The sequence below is a fragment of the Rhineura floridana genome, chromosome 10, assembly GCF_030035675.1.
Source record: "Rhineura floridana isolate rRhiFlo1 chromosome 10, rRhiFlo1.hap2, whole genome shotgun sequence".
In the NCBI taxonomy this organism is placed as follows: Eukaryota; Metazoa; Chordata; class Lepidosauria; order Squamata; family Rhineuridae; genus Rhineura; species Rhineura floridana.
The window spans coordinates 24,966,191-24,982,358 of record NC_084489.1 but is presented as its reverse complement, the minus strand read 5'-3'; the positions used below and the strand labels follow the sequence as shown (position 1 = coordinate 24,982,358).

Sequence of the window (16,168 nt, the reverse complement as noted above, 5' to 3'; positions counted from 1 at the left end):
CACTTGCCAGTATACTTTTAAAGCACACTTGCAGTATATTTCTTTGCTTTGTTCTTTGTTCATTTGTCTAATATCTGATTTTATCATCTCCTGTTTGAAGGACAACATTATTTGCTATCACACACAATAGAGTATTTTTGCTTTAATGCCCCCAACCTACAATGTAGCTTCATGGAAGAATTGAGAACATCCAAGGGATCAAGTGACATTTAAGGATTGATTTTGTGCTTGGTAATATTTCTGGAAATTGACATGATAGATTGTATTATCAAGAAGTAAATTTTTCACCACTGGCCACTTAGAATAGTGCAGAAGAATGGCTAATCATTTATGTTGCTAATAATGTTCATGTTATACTTGTCACTTCTTCATTTTCAACCACTGATGATAATTGCTACACACAAATGCATGCAGGATGCTAAGCACTCATGACTGAATGGTATTCTGTTTATTTTTTCTTCCCAGCATTTAGCTCTAGCTATGAAATTTCTTATGGCATATGTGATCCCAGATAAACCACGACATATCCAGATAAAATTGGCAAGGCTAGAATTTGAGTCTCTGGAGGCACTCAAGCAGCAGGTAAGAGCTACTAACATTGGAAGTCTGCAGGTGAGACAAAGGTGGAAATTGTCACTACTGTCCTTTTCTGTAACTGAGCTTTGTTAAATACCTTTGAAGTATCTAGTCTCTTAAAATAGTTTGTAATGTATTATCACTATTAACTTTCAGTTTTTAATTAAATGATGGCTCAAATCTGCACTGCATGAATACAGGCCAGTATATACAATGGAACCTTCAGTGATGCAGACCACAGAGAATCTTTTATTACTACACTTTTTTGTCTCTTCTCTTGGTATTTAGTGTGTACTTAGGATGTCAAAATAAGGATCATCTATAGTATCAGTATGCATTCAGTATTTGAGGCTACATTCTTTGTCATTAAGGCTTTCTTTACAAATTTGCACAGGTGGTACCTCCGCTTTCTTGGCTACTTCTGTTAAATCTCTCTTGTTATGTCACCATCTGTCCAGTCTTCCCAGCTATAATCACAATGGGAAGCCAAAACAATTTGTTGTTAATTTGAGTTAAAATGGCCCAATAACCAAAAGCATTAAATAAGTTGAATAATTCAACAATAACAAAAACCTGTTACATTGTAATAATATAAAAAGCCCTTATAATAGAATACATGCCATTTCCAGTCTGCCCATTCTGTAGTACCCCAACCCTGGTCACCAGACACCCAACTAAACAGGAAAGCTTTAGATGGCTTCCAGAAGACAGTCAGGCTTGTATTTTTGAGGCAGAGACAATATTGTAATTGTAGAACAAGTGCTGAGGCTGCCTATTGCAGATACTTTTCTCTTGTTGCTGCTGATCTACTTCATTATTTTAAAATCCCGGCTTTTTGCTTCATCCCTTGGGGCTTCTCCTCACTTTTCCAGGATTGAAGAAGTCTTGGAGTCAGAGTTAGAAAATACTTAACTAAATATTATCTACTGTTCCAATTAGCAGGTATCAGACTTCAACTATTGTTTTCTCCAGGCTGATATATTCAGCCTTTGAAGAATTGTGCAATTATTGGCAGCTTCAACTGAAAAAGCCATCCAAATTGATCATAATATATATACATGCAAATGCTAATAACTGATTTATGAAAAGGGAGCATAGAAATGTGAGACCTCATTAGTTTTCAGATGAGATTCAGATACATCCTAGTCCCAGAGTAGATCCCTAGAAGGTTTTGCATATGATTTACTAGATGCGCTTTAAATCTGAATGCTATGCCAGAAGTTCCATTTGAACCATTTATGTTCCAGTTCTTGGTGTGTGTTCCTGTCCAGGTCAGGGCTGTCTTCTGCAATAACTGCTTAACAGACTAAAGACTGAATCTAATATTTTAATATGTGTTAGATTGCATCTAAATATGCATTTAAGAAACCATGGCTAGACAGCAGCTTTGCATAATATTACAAAGAGCAGGATTGTAAAGCTGCTGGAGCTATTCCTTGTCACTGCATATATCAGGAAAAAGTAGGTCACCCTTAAGCACACACGTTGTCTTAGTCACCTTTGGGTTAGAGCAGTGTTCTTCAACCTTGGGTCCTCAGATGTTGTTAGACTACAACTCCCATCACCACTGCCACCTTAGCCAATGGTCAGAGATTATGGGAGTTGTAGTCCAGCAACATCTGGGGACCCAAAGTTGAAGAACAGTGGGTTAGAGAGTATACAACACATGCAAGCTATATTTTACTGACTCTTTCAATCCATAACTATTTGTATATAATTAAGAATATTTTATCCAACTCTTGAAGCGTATCCCCAAAATATATGTCCAAGCTCTAAAAATTCAGGCTTGGTTTAGAAATTCTTCAGTCAGTTGGGCTTCCTGAATATTAATAAGAGCTATCTGGCACTCTACTGATTTGGTAGTCAGACCTACAGCAGGTTCCATCCCTCACCCACAAACACCTCAGTACACTCTTGGTCAGAGATGAAGCTCCTACTATAATAATTATAAGTAACCATTGTTATCTTTTTCTTTTTCATCTTTGCAGATATCCCTTGATTGATTTCATACTGTCTTTGATCATTTGGGCCTTTTAGTTAATGTAGTGAAGTAAAGTCATGTGAGGTGTTACTCATTGTTCCATTTGTCTGGATATGCACAAATTATGTTAGCCTCCTAAGATAATTGAGTGGCTTGGACTTTTTTTAAGAATATTGTCACAAGATTATAATAGATTAATCTTTGTAATCTTTTACAAAATCTTCTGCAAAATGTATATTGTCACCTGTGATGGGCTTACATGAAAACTGAGAATGTTCTTAATTAGTATATATTTCTAGGTGTGCAATGCAAAATTAGTATTATTTCAATCATAAGTCATTTGGAATTAATTTGGCAGTACTGATTTTAAAGGATATCTAAAAATGTGTAGAAGATTATTTTATTTGGGGTTGATGGGACTATTGTCTGTATGCCAGTACCTCCTGGAAAACACTATAAAAATGAAAGAGGACTGTGTATGTTTCTAAATGGATGAAAATACTATTCTCCCATTCATAGAATTGTAAAGTTGGAAGGGGTCTATAAGGCCATCGAGTCCAACCCCCTGCTCAATGCTCAGTTTTGATGGTGTACACTATGGCCAGCATTAGTATACAAGTGCAGACATATCCAGCATGTCAACTGATTATCTGACCTAAGTGAGAAGAAAAAGTTATGCTTCGGCCTGTTCATTGTCTAAAAAGGGTCTGCTTGTTATGTTGTCGTTAGATAGTGTCTGGAATGCACACTGCATTGTGGAAGCAGTTAAAGAAGAAGAAAAAAATACTTCAACCCACTAATAAGATATAGCCCACATTTCGATAGAGAGTTAAGTGAACTTAACCCTATTGAAATCCATATTAAGCGTACTTAACTCTATTTTCATTTGTGTCCATAGTATTTAAGATATACAACATAGTGATATGAGAAATCAATTTCTGCTAAATTATTTTTCCCTGTTAAGGTATAAAAACAAATACCACCATACTTTCACAGTAAGAGAATGCTGCTGTTAAGGTTCCTGTGGTTCAATATTCATTCACAGGGCGATATAACTGAGAGCCTTCTGTATCTTCATCATTGAATGTTGAAATGCTAGAGAGGAAACCTGCGGGAACAAATGTCAATGGCATGAGGGATACAGGAGGGTAGATGGCTTGGTGGTCTTGCCCATGTGAGCATTGTAGGAGAGTAGCCTGCAAGCATCACCCTGTGCTTAGATGCTTCCCCTAAGTCATGTGACATTATCAGATCAGTGAGAGGATGGCTCTGCCAAAGACTGTTCACATCAGAATAGGCTGTGATCATCCAGATCATGTGGTAGAATTAGGCCAATTGAAGGGCAGCTCTCCCTGAGTTATTCAGGACTGGACAGGCTGCCTCTCTGTTGCATTTGAAGTTTACACATGCATGTTTATTGATATTGACTGCAAGCAACATCAAACAATTATCTGTATGAGTTAAAAAGCCATCACAGTTCAGAGCTTTCATATTGCCTCATATTGCCTTGCCTCAAATAAAATACTTTGCAAAGGAGTTCTTATATTTAGTGGTGAGACACTGAGTGATGTGACATGCATGTGTTAATCAGTCCTCTGTTAGAGGGAGAAGGGATTCTGCATAGGCTGAATTAAAGGGCTAATTAAAAGTTTTCTTTGCAAAGCTGAGAGCTGACCCCTGAAATTAAATATAACGTAGAGGTCCCACTTATTTGTAGAGGGCATGCTTAGTATGTGCACAGCCCCATATTCAATCCCTAGTGCTTCAACTAAAAATTGGAGGTGGCAGAAAAATTTCTCCTTGAGATCCTGGTAAATCTCTGTGGCCCTATCCCTCAGGGTTAACAAAATTGAGCTAAGATATCCCACTGTTTTGGCTTAGTATAAGGCTGTGCTCCCTAGATTAAGATGTACACTGAAAACCTGAAAGATAAAAACTAAACTTGGCTAGCCTAGATAGCATTTTTCTTGTGCTGAACTTTGTTACCTGCCAGTGATAACAGGATATGTGAGATAACACCAAGTGCATGTGGCATGATGATAAATTTAGGCTTGTAATGAGGGATAATTGAGAATTAGCATCATATGTCAAAACTTTTAATTAAATATGTGTGAATGTTATGTAATTGGTTATTTGCTGTTGATAGAACGGAAAAAGAGCCTTTGTAGAAAGTTGAGGTTTTCTTCTTAGTTTGACCTCTTCCATCACATTGAAACAGGATAGATCACTGTGGGCTCACCCTGATTCACTTAAATCATCCTTGCTAAGACACTTTTCTGACAGTCTTAATAGGTGACATATACTTTAGATTAATCTTTTTTCTGTTTTTTCTTGCACTAAAGAGTGTGTATCATGTTTCTACAAGAAATGCCAAAGCAGGACAACAAAGTAAGCTGTGTGACTTCAGTAAACTACTAAAAATTCCCAATCATCATGAATTTAGTAAGGCTAATTGTTTCATATTCATATTAAAACATTTAGTTTGGGAAATTGAGGAAAGTGTTGACTACAGTTTATAAAGCATTGAGAGCAGTCTTTCCACAAAGATAAAATAATATATAGTAGGAATAGAGAATCATTCAGCTACCCAGGTCCCAGTCCATGAAGGGCCCTAAGGAGCAAAATGTACATTTTGAATTGTTCCTGGAAATTGATTGGACAAAGGACTAGCTTAATGTGTTCATCTTGCCCATTGTTAGTTTGCAGTCTTCCATATTTTGGACTAACTGAAGTTTCTGGACTGTTCTCCAAAACAACCCCATATACAGTGGATTTCTGTAATCCAAACAGGAGGTTACCAGGGCACGCCTGAAGTGATAACAGGCTGTTACTAGGGATGACTGAAGCAAGACTGTCTCTGTCTATGTTGGGTTCCAGTTGTCATATCAGCCCAAAGTGATAGATCCACTGAGCCCACCTGTGCCTCTACTGACCAAAATGGACCACTGAGCACACCAAACCACAAACCTCATCCTTTAAGGGAGGGTGTAACCTCTTCCCGAAAAGGTTGAGCATCACTACCCCAAGTGGATTACCCCTCTACTAAGAGTAGCTCAATCTTGTATGGACTGAGCTTAATTTTGCCTAGCCTTCTGCTACCTCTTCTTTCTTTTCCAGTTTGGCAGAGCTTTGTTCCTGTCTGGGAGACAGGAGTCAGTTTCTGCGTTCTCTCATTGTAGACCAGTGGCTGGGGAAGAGATAGAGGGGGAGTACCAACAATAACCTCTGTGAATTTTCACAAGTAATTATTTATTATTAATTTATTTTAAAAGTGTTATGCTGTAATTAAACAATATGGATAAAATGCCAATTGAAATAGAACAAAGCCATTAGTAAAACAAAAACAACGTAGAATTTAAAAACCATAAAAAAGCCAGACTGAACAAAAACATTTACAGCCTACCTAAGCAAAGATACAGCTGACTTGATATCCCTAGAGATGGGCTTATTAAAGATGGGCAAGGAGCCTTGTTTCTTCCTGAAAAGTTATTGTGCCCTTCAAACATTTAAAACTGAATGCTTGCAGACCCTAAAGCAGGTTCTCTGAGCTTTTGACTTCATGCTTGAAGAGTGCAAAGCCATCACTCCATTACTCTTTCTATCTCCTGCAAGAACAAAAAAAGACCCATGTTTGAGAAAGAGAACGTGGTAGCAGCCAATGGAGGGCTCCAAAGAGGACAGAAAAGACCCTGCTTTCCTGTGGGGAAATGATTCTGCCTGAGCCTCTTTTCCCACAGGAGTTCATGGAGCTAGACTACAAGCCTTCCAGGCCTCTCCCAGCTTTGGAGCACTTCACCACCTGCTACCACAATCAGAATGCCAACCCACTGGTCCAGAGGTCCCTGCAATGTGTTTAAACCTAACTCAAAATTTAAAATGATGTGTTCAAAGCATGACAGCTGGTACCATCATAAATATTTTTTCTTCGGGTATGGTGGTTGCATCAATCAAATATTAAATAAATGTTGTCATTTTAACCTGTTGATCATGTTATGAAACATTTTACTGTATTTGTACAGTATGCCCAGAAAGAATTAGTCACCTGTTCAGACTTCCTGCATGACCCAGTAGTTCATCAAAGCTACAGTACCAAGATATGCCAGAGGCTTTAGCCATGTGTCTATTCAGTTGAGACACTTTGTGACTTCAGTCTTATATAATGTAATAACATATTTGCTGTTGCGGTCACACCAGTGCATCCTACGCAGTCTAAATAATGGTAGGATGGCACTATTCTTTTGTCTGTGCTGCAACTATTCTTGTTCATGCGTCTTTTTATTCACAGCAAACTCATCTGATTATAAACAGCCACTTCACCCCCAGGCAGCCAAACCTAAAGTGTTTGTCTCCTTGTGTATGTGTAATATTTTCAAGCAAATCCTAACTTTATTGGACAGTGGTGAAGTTAAAGAGAAATATTTCTGAGACCTTGTTTTAATGTGAAAGCATTTTACTCTGCTACTTTCAAAATAAATGCCACTTTTCTTTTCACTGAGATCAGTTGGTTGGTTATTAATTATAACATCCTCACTATGTCTATAATTTAGCATCCATCCTTGAGACATCATTATCAAAGTAATAAGGGACATGGCTGGAGTTCTTAGTGACAATTGAAGGTGGTAGAATGCAACTAAGATGGGTTATAAAGTGTTTTGTTTTCGTCTCCCACTGTTATCTCTCTTGTAGGCTTTTATAATACTTCAAAACCTGTGACTACAGTTAGACAAAAAATAAATGTGTACAGAAGTGGTGGAGAATATGTGGCACTCTAGATGTTGTTGGACTCAACTCCTGCATAATCAAAGGTCATGGATAATGGGAATTGTAGTCCAGCATTTGAAGGGCCTCGGATTCCATGCCTCTGGTGTAAACTATGGCTAATGATGGCTCTCTTTCTTCCTTCAGCTCTCTTTAAAAATTGTCTGTCTTTAGCCTATGAGTCAATGCCTACTGTATGCTTGCAAAATAGAGAAGATATTTGTGATTTCCATCATTCTTGTGTAATGTAAGGGCTCTCACATGTGCAAGGGCTTTCCCATTCAGGCTGATGATAGGGCCACACATTTCAACCTTCATACAGGTTTCCCCTGACAATGACCTGGTTTGCATGACATGGTCAGCCAAACTTGTGGTTAATATCTGTTCTTGTGACTGAGGTCTCTCCTCACAAGCCAGAGTTTGGACAATATGCTGAGCCAAAGTTTAGCAGACTGGGGAGGGAGCAAAGCTGCTGCAAGCTCCTGGGAGCCCACATGTTTGTGTTATGGAAACCAGGCCATTGAAACAAATGGGTAAGTCTGCTAGTACAGGCAGTCCAGATGACCATTGAAGTGCCCATGAATTTTGCATTGGGAAAGTAAATTCAAAAGCATGTAATTTAAATAAAGACTGACATGATGTCCACTTATACACAGAAAATCAATATTTGATATGTAACTTTATCCTAAGAACATGTTGACAAAGATGCTGTTTTATCAAAGTGATGTGTACATGAAGGATAATCGTGTATAATATAAAAACAAAACAGGTTTTTATGAATAAATATACAATTCTCCAAGATGTAATAAAATTTGCTAGGCCAAGAGAAGCTAGCAGGGTAAGTACATTGAAAAAAAGTGTATCCTCTTGAATATTGTTAAAAACCTTAGAGAAAGTGGATAGAGAAAAGTTCTTCTCCCTCTCTCATAATACTAGAACTCATGGACATTCAAAGAAGCTGAATGTTGGAAGATTCAGGACAGACAAAAGGAAGTACTTCTTTACTCAGCGCATAGTTAAACTATGGAATTTGCTCCCACAAGATGCAGTAATGGCCACCAGCTTGGACGGCTTTAAAAGAAGATTAGACAAATTCATGGAGGACAGGGCTATCAATGGCTACTAGCCATGATGGCTGTGCTCTGCCACCCTAGTCAGAGGCAGCATGCTTCTGAAAACCAGTTGCCGGAAGCCTCAGGAGGGGAGAGTGTTCTTGCACTTCCCCCAGGCACCTGGTTGGCCACTGTGAGAACAGGATGCTGGACTAGATAGGCCACTGGCCTGATCCAGCAGGCTCTTCTTATGTTCTTATGTTACCTTCCCTATTGTAAAGTACTACTTATCATTAAGCATACATGGAATGGGGAGGCAGGATGGGATTTAACCAAATAACTGAAGGCTTGAAATTAACCTAGTATTACAAATATGTAAATTGAATTAAACACCTCCATCCAAATATTGGATTGTTGATGAATGAGATGATGAAACATTATTTATAAAACACTATCTTATAGTTTGTCTCTCATGGAAGGCCTAAAGAACAAGTGTGTGCAGACTTCTTGGCTCGTTCCAATTGGTAGAGCTTTCAGAGATGACTGACAGGTGCTTCAAATCCATGGAAGACACTCAGCTCTAAATAAAAGTGAAATATGCAGAACTGTAAGACTATCACATAGGATTCTCAATGCCATTTATGTGCTGAAAAGGCTGAAAATGTAGGAAAGTGTCATGCCTTCTGATGAACCGTATAACAATCTCTCTCATATGGTAGCTTTAGAGAGGGCAAGAAAGCTGACTGTCAAAAATCCTAAAACATCATTTGGCTATCACAATATGCAAGTTATATAACATACATAAAGCAGATTACGTAAGTGCTATCCTCTGATGCAGTCAATTAGTCCTATTTTGAAAACTGATTATAATTGAAGTATTAAAGAATATTTCACAAATTCACTGAGAAAATAAACTAAATTCCAGTGGTAGTAGTTAAATATCTGTAATTTTGAGCTAATCATCCTTAGTACAGAGCAACCCCACAATTGTTTGTTTTCTTTTAGAATGAGTGTGTGTGTGTGAGTTTAAAAGAACTAAGAATCTCAAAAAATGCTTAGTGATGGGTAGGGATATCAGACAATTCTGTCACAAACGGAAATGGGAGCAAAAATTCCCACAATTCACAGGTTCATTAGAAGTCAGTAATTGAAATCATGTGATTTCCACTGGTAATAATATGACTGGGATTCACTATTGTTGTTTTAGTCTGTAAACATCATATAAATAATGTTATTTACTGCATTGCTTTGACATTTCCCTTCCATTGAAATGCTTTGAAATTAATTGCATAATTATGTAAATTTCAGCCATAGTGGATAGTGTGACAAATAATTTACATTTTATCAGAAGTCCAACTGTAGTGGAATGGAAACAGTGTGATGAATCCAGGTTGGGGCAGAAATCACTGCCTCCTTACATCCCTAGTGATGGAATTATATAAATATAAATTCTTCTTTAAATTGATAAATAATCTTCAGAATCAGGTCCAGAATGCATCTCCTAACAGACATTGGCAGTGCTCAACACCTTTGGAGAGAATAATATCAAATTGAGGCCTTCCTACCCCCTAAATGTAAAAATATCATACTCAGCAGCTGCAAGGGTATTATTATTATCTTTATTTATACCCCGCCCTTTTTCCAAACTGGAACTCAAGGCGGCTTCCAGATAAAAATAAGTACATATCATGAAGAACCTATAAAAATATAAAACATATAAACATATAAAATCAGCATTAAAACAGGATTAAACTATTAAGATGTTAAAACCAATTAGATATATTCTTAAAATACTGCAACCCAGTTTAGGAGCAGACAAGTAAAACAATAACATACAGCATCCTCTTTAGTCACTACCCTTAAAACCTTCAGTTCCAAAGGCCTGCCGGAAGAAAAAAGTCTAATCACTTATGCGTGGATAAAAGAGGAAACAAATTTGAAACAAATTTGCTGGTGTTAATTTTTGTATATAGATGCAAATTTAGAAATAATTTCTGTAATTTAAATAGAAACACTATACATCTCACCATAATGGAAAACACTATGACCAGGAGACCTGTCTGTGCCTGCTCAGTTAACTTTCTGGGTGCTAGCTGTTGATGGGAGAAGTCCTTGGCCTCTGCCAGCTTATGGTTCTGTAACTTTAAATCTGACAGAGCAGACAACCCTTCAAATAGAGGACAGTCCTCTGTAAAGCAGATAGGGATGGTTGGATCTCTTATTTGTCTAGTCTTAAATTCAATTCTCCAAATTTCTGCAATTGCTGGATTAAAAAAAAATCTGCAAGAAAATTTGTTAGCATTTTCGTGCAAATTTCTCCTAATACATTTTTGTATGCAATTTTCACTAAAACACACAATTATGCAAAGCAACTTTCCATAATAGAATACATTTTTGCATATTATCTTCACTAATATATGCATTTTATGCACTTTTTCCTAGTATATGCATTTTTTTGCACATTGGTTGGAGAACTGCATTATAAAATTCAGAGAGCTGTGAATTTTGAAAGATGATTGTATTTCACTTTGCATATTATTTCAGGAAGTGCAAATTTAAAAACAGGACATTTGACAACCCTAACAACTGCTCTGTGTGAATAAAACACTAATTTATATGCTACTGAGGTAAATACAGGAATTACTGAAGTAAATCACAGAGAAGTATCTCTTCACATCAAGCAATTCATTTACATTGATTGAATAAGGTTACAAACATATGAAGAATGAACTGTGCTCTGTTTTCATCAAAAATATTTATTTGGACACAATCTTTGGCCTCCCAACTACATTAAACTGCATTTAATTTGTCCTCGTTACTCCACACATTTCAGCTATAACATTCACAATGCTTGATTCTCTTTTTTTTTTTCAATTAATTTTTATTCTAATTTTCAAAACCAAAATAATACAAAAAGAAAACAACACAAATCAATAACTAATACAATACAAAAAAAATACATATATATAAAAATATTGACTTCCGATTTGTCATAGTTCAGCTATAAATCTATAATATATAACAAACCTATCTCTTAATAGATTATAAAATCACCTTCCTCCAGCGGTTATCTTAGTTGGTTTCAAATCTCATTAACATCATATCATTTTAATATTCCACAAAAAGTCAAAGAGAAGTTTCCAATCCTTGAGATATATATCAATCAATTTTTTTTCTAAATAAACATGCCAATTAATCCAGCTCATCAAATCTACTAAATCCAGTAATTTCAAAACACTATAATTCAACTATAAATCTATAATATATAACAGACCTATCTCTTAATAGATTATAAAATCACCTTCCTCCAGCAGTTATCTTAGTTGGTTTCAAATCTCATTAACATCATATCATTTTAATCTTCCACAAAAAGTCAAAGAGAAGTTTCCAATCCTTGAGATATATGTCAATCAATTTTTTTTTTCTAAATAAACATGTCAATTAATCCAACTCATCAAATCTACTGAGTCCAGTAGTTTCAAATCGCTCTTCTGTCATTATCCATATTGGGTCCATCTTCCATCTTTACGCACCCAAAAATCTTGCTGTCATAGTCATATAATAAAAGTCTGATAGGAATTTCCTCCATCACAGATATTTTCTTACCATCAAATCCAAACGTAACACTGAAGTATTGCTTGATTCTCAAGGATTTTCACGGAGTGGGAAGAGAATGTACTGCTTTTTGGAGAAAAGCCAAAGGCAAACAAAAAGAAAGGGAAAAAACCCTCTTTAAATGAAAATGGAGGGGGCTGCACAAATGAATGATGGTTGGATTCAGGGCACCTTTCTAAATTGTGCCTTGCATTTGTTTTTTAATTATGCTGGGTTGATAGCAGGTTCATGTTGTACTTAAGATTGTCAAGTTGAAGACAAAATCCTTCTCCCTGCAAGAACTTATTTCTCTTTCAAATTGATCTTGGTGTTCTAATTTATTAAAAAAATGGTATTTAGAGGCCCATGGTTTCTAACCTCATTATGTCAATTTTTCATACAATATTTAATGGAATCATAGAAGAGTAGCATATTTGTACAATATACAAATAGTATAGTAACAACTCAGAGGCAGTGAGGGTAACCTAATGACATCATGATCCCTCTCTGTACAAGTGTGCATATACGCAGAAGGCTATATAACGCTACATAATTACAAACCATAGTTTGCACTGACTGTGTACAGTAGGGCCGTGCTTACCGGCGTTCCATTTTGCAGCATTCCGCTGATGCGGATGCTCTCAATTAGGGGAAATCCCCCGTTTTAAAGCCGATTTTGCGATTTTACAGCATTTTGCGACATTTTCGCGCGACGCGGCCCATTATAGTCAATGGGTTCCACTTTACGTCGATTTCCGCTTTACGGCGGGGGCCAGGTCCCTAACCCGCCATATAAACGGGGCCCTACTGTAGTGTCATGTCTAACCTGTAGAGGCCTCTATGGAACTGTAGCACTTGTACAGAGGAAGCCAAATTCTCCATGCCATTTCGTCTCTTCACTCCACCCCCACCCCCATTCCTTACTTGGTGGTGGTGAAGGTGTAATGAGATTTTTGCAGGAGATTTTATTACAATAGGGTTAACTGTATTATTGTGAACAGAAAACATCTGTATGAATGCTGTCTTGGGCAGTGTAATATAATTAGCAATATTTACTGCTGTTAAATTTAATAAATATAAAAGGATCACGATTTCCCTTCTAATTTCTTCGATCTCGACTTCGGGATGCTTGTAATTGTAGGGAAGATGAAATATTAGCCCTTGCACATGGTTTTTCATGTGGGCCATGTTCCTTTAACATGACTGTCCAGGTTGGTATTGATCAGGCTGTGTGTTGCCAAGGCAATAATCTGCTGTCATCTTGAGAAGTTGGAGGGTATTTAAATGGTAAGATCTGAGAACATGCTACTTTATTTAACATTTTATGGCCATTCAAAAATTATCTTAACTACAAAAAGCTTTGAGCAAGCAATAGGCTGCTGTGATGTGAACTTTAAATCAAACAAATCTAAGTTGAAATCACTGGTGCGAAAATATAGTCCAGAAATTATTCGGAGTAAAACTGTAATTGTTGCTTTACAATGTACTAAATTTCTATTGGACTATTGTGATTTTTAAATCTTTGTCACATGGTTGTTCCTCTAACAAATTCAAGGTTCCCTTCATTTCTAGAATGATGACAGTCCATGTTCTCAATGTATTGCACAACAGTTAAATAAGGCTTCTATGGCCTATTGATTCTCTTGTGTCTTAAGTGCAGATCTTTTAAACAATTCACCTTGATCAACACTGCATGAATAAGGGAAATATTAGCTTATACTGCCATCATGTCTGATGTTAGGGTTTAGCCAGACAGAAACTTCTCTGATGGTTTTCTGCTTGTGGACTGTGCTACTCAGGCTAATCTTGCAAGTGCCTCTCGCCATTTTGGATTAGCGGAGATCAGGCAGAGCTTGGAAAAGTTACTTTTTTGAACTATAACTCCCATCAACCCAATCCAGTGGCCATGCTGGCTGGGGCTGATGGGAGTTGTAGTTCAAAAAAGTAACTTTTCCAAGCTCTGAGATCAGGACAGGCATTATGTGTTATAATGTGGATTTTAAAAATGACACATTTCAAATTTGGCTGGACCATGAGAACGATTTTATATATATATATATATATATATATATATATATATAGTCTCCATTAGCATGATTTTGTTATCAGTGTTGCTTTGTAATGTGACTATTTGTTGCCTGCTATTTATTCCTTATCTATTCATCATTTTCCAAGGTTTGTCTTCAGAGGCCGCATATTTGTATTTTTATTTGCTTTCCCTAGAAACTTGTACATGGCCATAAGTATTTTCAAGGTGAAGTTAAATTTGGATCTAAGGCTGCCATGGAGAATGCTGTACTGTAGCCCTAGATAACATATTAAAATGCATTTCCCTCATATGAGATTTGCGCTTTCTTGGCTCCTCTAATCAGAAGGATGGGGACTAAGTAAGGTTCTGAAATGCACAAACATGACAGGCATGCCAGCTTTTACTGAGCCAACTTTTAAAAACACACTGCATTACTTACATCTAGATACTTTAAAATACACTTTTAAAAACTAGGGGGAAATCTGGACTTTGCCTCCTTAAGTTTAATAGGAGCATGAGAAAAGCCCTGCAGGATCAGATCAAAGGCCCATCAAGTCCAGCATCCTGTTCTCACAGCAGACAACCAGATACCTATGGGAAGAGTTCAAGCAGGACTTGAGTGCAACATCACTGTCACCACTTGTGATTGCAACTGGTATTCAGAGGTATACTGCCTCCAATACTCCAAAAGGTGGAACATAGCCATTGTTGCTAGTAGCTATTGATAGCTTTATCATCCATGAATTTGTCTAATCCTCTTTTAAAGTCATCCAAATTAGTAGCCATCGTTACATCCTGTGGGAAATAAACTTCTTATTAATAAGCCTCCCATAAACCTGTTACTTAGTTTCTCCTTCAAAATGATTGTGATATACCTTATCAATAGTTGAGCATTTTAAAATAAAGCACTTTATTATAAGTCTGTGCTATTAGGCCATTATACCTCCTCAATACTCTGGGCAGAAAGCAATAACTTCATTGCTACAGGAGATGAATAAAAGAGTAAATAGTTCCTTTTAGTTAAAAAACCCAACAACCCTACAATATATATTCCTCTTAAGAAGAGCTAAATGCCATTAGGAGCAGATATGCATGTACTAGTGACAACCAGGCTGGACTACGGTCTATGTGGAGCTGCCTGTAAAGGCAATTCAGAAACTTCAGCTGGTACAAAATGTGACTGTTCTAAGCACTTGGAACTTATTTAGAAATTGAATTTAAAGTGCTGGTGATGATCTTTAAAGCCCTTAATTGTGTGGGGCCAGGTTACTTGAAGGACTGTCTTTACTCATACCAATCTGCCAATACTTTACAATATGCTTTAGAGCAGCCTTTCCCAACCTTTGGGTCTCCAGATGTTGTTGAACTACAACTCCCATCAGCTGGCAGGCACCCAAAACAGGGTTGTCTTGGTGGTGGCTTCACATCTGTGCAATGTCATTCCATAGGAAATCAGGCAAACTCCCTGGAAATGTTAAAAGTGGGTTTGAAAGACACTTTGTAAGACGTTTTCTCCTAAAAAAAACCAAGCCATACATTTATTTATACAATAATAATACTTAATAAAACTGCTTATTTTACCCATTGATGCTATAGTTCTTTATCCACTTACCTGAGAGTACACGTAACTGAAATAAATGGGATTTCCATCTGAGTAGACAGGTATTGTAGTACACTGTGAACCACTGTTTTTGCCTTTCCATTTATGATGCTGCATAATGATGTGGTCATATGGGATTGCAGCCTCTGACTTGATGTATATTATGGTTAAGAATGGAAAGTCCTGTCAATTGTGGTTCTGTCAGCTTCTTATTTTTCCAGTTTTAAATTCAGTTCTCATTTCTGCAGCAATTTAGGAAAATTTGCCAGCATTTTAGTGCAAATTTCTCCTAATGCATTTTTATAGGCAGCTTTGACTAATGTACACATTTTTGCAAGCCATTTCATGTCATATAATGCATTTTGCATGTTATTTTCACTCATATATTCATTTTATGCACATTTTATCCTAATATATGTATTTTTGAAAACATCATTTGGTTGGCAAAGTGCATTGCAGAATTCAAATAAGTGCAAATTTCAAAGGATGGCTGTATTTCACTTCTCATGTTGTTTTGGAAAGCGTGAATTTGATAGATTCAGCTGTAAATGCGAACTGAATTGAAATTCTCACCCATC

At 36.9% G+C, this 16,168-nt stretch overlaps 1 protein-coding gene across 7 annotated transcripts in view; it reads left to right on the top strand.

Moving 5' to 3' along the window:
- Nucleotides 1-16,168, top strand: part of ANO10 (anoctamin 10) — a 92,656-nt gene that overhangs the window by 60,333 nt on the left and 16,155 nt on the right. For 6 of the 7 annotated variants that reach the window (XM_061586734.1, XM_061586733.1, XM_061586737.1 and 3 more), the window contains one exon: nt 466-582. In XM_061586734.1, coding sequence (XP_061442718.1) covers nt 466-582 — 117 coding nt within the window. Of the gene's footprint in view, nt 1-465; nt 583-2,564; nt 4,094-16,168 lie in introns of those variants that run through there. The other variant, XM_061586735.1, reaches the window with a different exon arrangement.